At 49.3% G+C, this 6,000-nt stretch overlaps 1 protein-coding gene across 12 annotated transcripts in view; it reads right to left on the minus strand.

Moving 5' to 3' along the window:
• Positions 1-3,120, minus strand: part of ARHGAP44 (Rho GTPase activating protein 44) — a 181,258-nt gene extending 178,138 nt beyond the window's left edge. For 2 of the 12 annotated variants that reach the window (XM_090059051.1, XM_090059046.1), the window contains exon 1: positions 2,701-3,091. In XM_090059051.1, the coding sequence (XP_089915177.1) occupies positions 2,701-2,753 (53 nt within the window). In that variant the 5' untranslated portion in view covers positions 2,754-3,091. Of the gene's footprint in view, positions 1-2,700 lie in introns of all 12 variants that reach the window. The other 10 variants (XR_016443723.1, XM_090059040.1, XM_090059045.1 and 7 more) reach the window with 10 other exon arrangements.
• Between the last annotated feature and the right edge of the window lie 2,880 nt (positions 3,121-6,000).

Below are 6,000 nucleotides of genomic sequence, written 5' to 3' on the forward strand. Positions count from 1 at the left end.
TTTAGATGTACTAAAGCATGGCACAGTAACCTCCCTTATGCACGACGCATGGTTATTTTTAGCAGCTACTTCGCCGTAGCAGCACACTACAACAAGGGGTGCACATCGCTATGGCAAAGCAGCTGCTGATCACATGTAGACACCCATGGACACTATGTCGTTGTAGTGTGTCGCTATGGCAATGTAGTGTCACATGCAGATGCGCCCAGTGTCATCTGTGAACAAACACTCACATACATATCCAATTAATTCAAACCTAAAGAGCTGTCTACTTATTTTTAACTTGTGAAGGTTCTAAATCTGTCTGTAATCAAGACAGGTAATTAAATCATTACAACTCTTCTTAATACTTGAACACAGTCAGAAGACAACGCTGTAGCTAAGAGAATAATAGGATTAGATATTCATATGAACACAGACATCTATACTCACTTCAGACAGGATACAAGGGGATGGTATAACACATGCCAGATCTCATTAATTTAGAGCATAATTCAATTCCTAATAAACCAGAGTTGGAAAGAAATTTACTCTGGACCAAGAGGTCCTGGCCACTGTCAGAAACCAGGGGCAGACAGAATGCTCTTGGCCAATGAAGAAAGCAAGCATCCTTCCAAGACATCTTTATTAGCAAGGGCAGAAACCCTACAACCTGACAATTCAAAGACAGTCTATGCCATGATTTAGCATTCTTCCAATTGAGGTCATGAAAATGCACACTCCAGATCAACACACGCTTTGTTCACCAGTTAAACTCCACAAGCTACATGGGTTTCAGCCCTTGGGTAAGTATACGCGGTGTTCTAGCGCTCATTATTTCAGGCATTACAGCACAAACATCTAAGTGGACTGAATTCTGCTCACAATTCAAATCCAGATTAAACCCTGTGGGAATTATGGATTTACGTTAGTAAATCCAGTGGTGCCAACTCCTGCAATTCTGTCATGAGACCCGTGATATCCGACACATTTCTGAACGTTCCAGCACCTCGAGTCATGTGAGAACCTGCAAATCGTTGCATCCCTTAAGAAGAAAATGAAGCATCTAACTGACTGTAGAGGAAAGCTGAAAACATGATCTCAAGTAAAACTGCAAGCTCCAAAGACAGAAAGCGATTTTTTACCATCCCAATAAATAAATACAATTAAAAATTGCTCGGTTATAAATTTTTAAAATATCATGGTTTTTTTAAGCCTGGCCCATGTTTTTTGAATGCTTATGGTTGGGCAATAGCATAAATTTCTCATCCCCTCTACCACTTATTTTACAGGGAACTGACTCTGCTGGGTATGCTACCTCATATTCCTTCCAAAACCTCCTCCAGATTCACTTCTCCTGCTTTCACCCCTGCCCTGTGACAATACCTCTCTCCTTCCTGCCAGAAAATCTTCAGCACTCCTTCTAAAACTAGACCAATCAAATATGTAACAAAAGCATCATATGATCCTCTCCTGGCATTGTTGTTCTTCTCCTGCCCTGGCCCCCCAGGACCTTTCCCTGTAGCGTCCACTTTAGGACCTGATCTCTGTAATGAAACCTGTGCAGGTTGGTCCCAACATCCATACAAAGAGCCAGTGGCTTCAGAGATCCTTCTGTGCAGATCACTGCAGGCTTAAGACTGCAAACCCCTGGGGCAGGGAGCTCGCATTTTTCCTCTGTGAACTTCCATGGAGTTTTTCAGTGCAGCGACAACTCAGACAGGGGCCAAGCCAATCTATGGTTTTGCATAGTAAAACTCTAATTAGTGAGTCATTCGTTTCCCCTCTAGTGATAGCTCCCCCTTTAAGACATAAATAACAATCACATCCTTATTCTGATCTGATTGTATTTTTCCTGCAACTTGGAACCTTGCATTAAGCAGCCCTTGACTAAGCTCTCCTTGGGGCAGGGACTGTATTTCATTTGTGGAAGCGCACAACAGCTAGCATAATGCGGCCCTAAAATCCAACTTGGCCCTCTGGATGCTATTCCTTGATGCGATGGTGCAGCTCAACACGGTTAGACAGCAGCAAGGCCAGGGCTAACAGAATACTTCAATGCCTTCTTAAATCAGGATCTAGAAGCAAGACGGCACAGCACTGTGTTTCAGAGCTGCACCGCAGTCAACAGAGGAAGAGGGAAAGGATATTTAAAAAAAAAAAAGAGAGAGAGAGAAAGACTCCCATGAGCTAATGCAAAACAGAGCCATCACAGAGGACCGGGTATCAAAGGCTGTCAGGGCCATTCTCTTCCGAGCTGCTAACTACAAAGGAGGAACCGTGACAGCGTGATGGAAAGGTGGGCGCAGGAGGGCTCTCTCCGGCAGCATGCAGGCGGGGCAGGGATAATGATGGATTTACTGTTTTCAAGACCATCGCTCCAGCCGTTAAAAGGAGAATATGATCCTGACAACAGGCAGAGCACGCTGCTGGGGCGGGGGCAGCACTTTCTGGGTTATATATAATGCTCTATGAAATCCTCCCAGCTGCTTTTCCCCTGTGCCACCATCCCAGCGCAAAGAAACTCGTCTCACCGGGGAAGGGGGCGGGGGGGGAACTCCCCTCTCCCGCTCCCTCTCGACAAAATCTGCAAAGTCTCTGAGCATTACACAACAACAAACAAAACCAGGTCTCTGGACGCGGGCCCAGGCGGCGCATCAGCTCACGCGGCGCCCCAGCAAGCCGCCCGCCGCCCCCCGACAGCGCCGGGCTGCGGCTCACCTGCCCACGGTCTGGTTGGCGAGCTGGCGCATGCGGTGGAACTGCTTCTTCATGCTGGCGGCCCCGCGCCGGCCCCGCGCCCGCGCTCCGGCCCTAGGCGCCGCGGCGGCAGCAGCAGGGCACCCGCGCGGCCCGGCGCCCCCGCGCCCCCGCCATCCCCGCCGCCCCGCCGCCCCGCCGCATGCCGCGCCGCGCCGCCGCGCCTCCTCCTGCTCGGCCGGGCCGGCGGCTCCGGCTCGGCTCCGGCTCCGGCTCCGACTGCGGCTGCCCGCGCCGGCGCGGGGCGCTGGGAGCTGTAGTTCCGCCCCCCGCCCGGGCAGCCGCGGCGTGTCTGGCCCCCGCCCGGCGCGGTGCAAAACCACCGCTCCCGGGCTGCCGCCGCCTCTCTGTCAGCGCCCGCGGGCAGCAGAAATGGGCCGGGGGGGTCAGAGTTGGCGGGGTCGGAAGGGACCTGAGCCGATCATCAAGTCCGACCCCTGCCATGGCAGCAAGGAGTCCCGGAGTCATACCCCCCCTCCCCCCAGCCAGGTATCTGTCCAACCTCCTCTTGAAGACCCCCAAGGTCGGGGAGAGCACCTCCTCCCCCGGGAGCCTGGCAGCCCTAAGCCTCAAGTAATACCTCCTGATGTCAAGCCTGAACATGCTCTCAATCCATTTGTTTATGAGGAACAGGCAGAGGGAACTGGGCTTATTAGTCTAGAGAAGAGGAGACTGAGATGGGGTTTGAGGTAGGGGGTTCATGTGCACCCCCTGCAAAGAGGCACCACCGCCCCTGTCAGCAGTGTCTGCAGGAGCTCCCGCCTCCCGCCACCGTGCACTGCCGGGGGCAGGTGTCATTCATGACAGCCTTCAACCACCATCCAAGGCCCTACATCTGCATCCGTCTCTGCCTTGACATCTATATCTGTGGACAAATTGGAGGGAGTGCCGAGGAGGGCAACAAAAATGGTTCAGGGGCTGGGGGGACATGACTGATGAGGAAAGACTGAGGGAACTGGGCATATTTAGTCGAGAGAAGAGAAGACTTAGAGGGGACTTAATAACAGCCTTCAACTACATGAAGCAGGGGTTGGGTTTGAAAGAGGCTGGAGCCAAACTGTTCTCAGCGGCGGCAGATGACAGAACAAGGAGCAATGGGCTCGAGTTGCAGCAAGGGAAGTTTAGGTTAGATATTAGGAAGGATTTTCTCACTAGGAGGGTGGTAAAACACTGAGACAGGTTACCCAGAGAGGTGGGGGAAGCTCCTTTTTCAGAGGTTTTCAAACCCAGCTAGACAAAGCTTTGGCTGGGATGATCTAGTTGGGGATGGTCCTGTTTTGAGCAGGGGGTTGGACTAGATGACCTCCTGAGGTTTCTTCCAACCCTAATTTTCTATGCTTCTACCTGCTGTGGTTAGTTTCTAAGGTGCAAATTTGCCCTGCCTTGCCCAGCAAGTAGGCAAACCATGAACCACCAGCCAGTCCCAAAGCCAAGCGTGTGCCCTATTCAGGGGCAGAAAGGTCCCTGCCCAACGCAGATGGTCTCCTCGTCCAATGAATGGATTTTTTTCTGCTGGCAAGATCCTGGCCAGGCCCTCCAAGTGATGAGGAGGTACAATGTGTGGAGATCCAGGGGATGCAGGAGGTTGCTCACCAGGGAACAGTGGCACAATGCAGTCAGCAAGTACTGGCACTTGTTTTACTGAGGAGCATGACTGGCAACTCTTTTTATTTAGGGCCTGGTTTCATGTTATTTTTATTTAGGGCCTGGTTGCATGTTAATTTTGGGCAGCTCCTGGAGCCCTTAACCCCTGGATGTTAATATCTTAAAGTGATGTAAAGCTCTTGTTATGCAGTCTAAAGTTATGCCACTCCAGGCAGGATTATCTCTTGATCCACATAACCCAGCTCCTGTTCCATTAAGCTGTGGACACCCCCCACGGATGTGCCATTCAGTCTGAAGCTGTGACTGCAAAATAGCACTAAACCGATCAACATTTGTGTGGCTCGTAGTGTAATGTGTAACAGGCCCTTAGCAGTGGGTTTTGCACTGATTTGTGTCCCACCTCCTGCATGGGGGCACTTAGGTGGGAAGCGCAGCGAGGTTCTAGGCCTCCTGGTTGGCGAGAAAATCTTGAAAACAAGCAATCTCCAAGCTGCACCAGCAGCAAGCAAATTACAAGGTAGTTTACCAATTACAAGGCTCTCCAAATTGCCATTCATTGAAGTTCATGATTTTTTAATGCTGTGGGGTAGCAATGCTAGGGCACTGGGCATCACATTCAAAGAAAAGCCATTCATACTTTTTTGATGTCTGTCATCTTTAGAAATTGCAGAATTAACTTTGTCTATCTATCCACCCACCCCCTCCCTGTCTACCTATCGCACCAAGTACAGGGATCTGATTGCCACTTATAGACACTACAGTAACATCAGCAATAAATAATATTCATGCATGACAATTACAGGTATGTTCTTATCACCTTGAAAAAGATAAGACTTATCCAAGCAATACATATTTTAGCAGGTGCAAAAGGTTTGTTTTCTGGTTACTGTGGGCAATACTACAGGAAGAAGTTTGATTGGATTCTTCACATACAGGGTTCCTTGTATGTGGAGCTTGTATACAGCTCTTAGGCATTATATTCCAATGAAAATGAATATGTACTACTGTAAATATTTTGTGTACTTTCTATGTGCAAGAACAACCCTATTTCCAGACTTTCAGTGAATCCGCTTGCTTTTGTACCAAAAGAAGTCCCAGTGTGCTCCTAGAAAGACCCCAGCACCTTCTGCATTCTCCTCTGTACATCCAGTCGTGTGTATAATTACACTCTGAGGCAGGTGGTCAGAGCTGATAGACAGCAGCAACAGAACTTATCTCGGGCAAGCTACAGAAATCGCCACCCAGGACAGTGAAGCTGTGCAAAGGCCTAGAATTTCTATAAACAGTAATGATGCCATGTAACTGTGCTTAAATGTAAGCACATTGGTGAAAGCCTTATCCTGAAATTGGTACTGAAACCATTGTACAGCTCTAACTAACAATGAACCAAGAGCTGAGGTATCTGGGCTTTACTCCCCAATCTTCCTCTGTTTGACATTAGGCATGTAGTGTTATCTCAAAGAACCATCTACACATGGTGATGTTGTTACTGCGCTGTGATTGAGTACTTCTTTAGTACACTGTAAACCCTGGCACAAAACATAACACCCTAGTCTGCCACAGGTAAAGCAGAGAAACCACAGTGGTCAATGTCCTACAGTTGCAAAGGTTTTTAAAAATATGCCCAAGAGATCCCAAGAGGACCATGCTCCATAC

This window comes from Crocodylus siamensis, chromosome 8, assembly GCF_052110815.1.
Source record: "Crocodylus siamensis isolate JL-2025a chromosome 8, ASM5211081v1, whole genome shotgun sequence".
NCBI classification, from domain to species: Eukaryota; Metazoa; Chordata; order Crocodylia; family Crocodylidae; genus Crocodylus; species Crocodylus siamensis.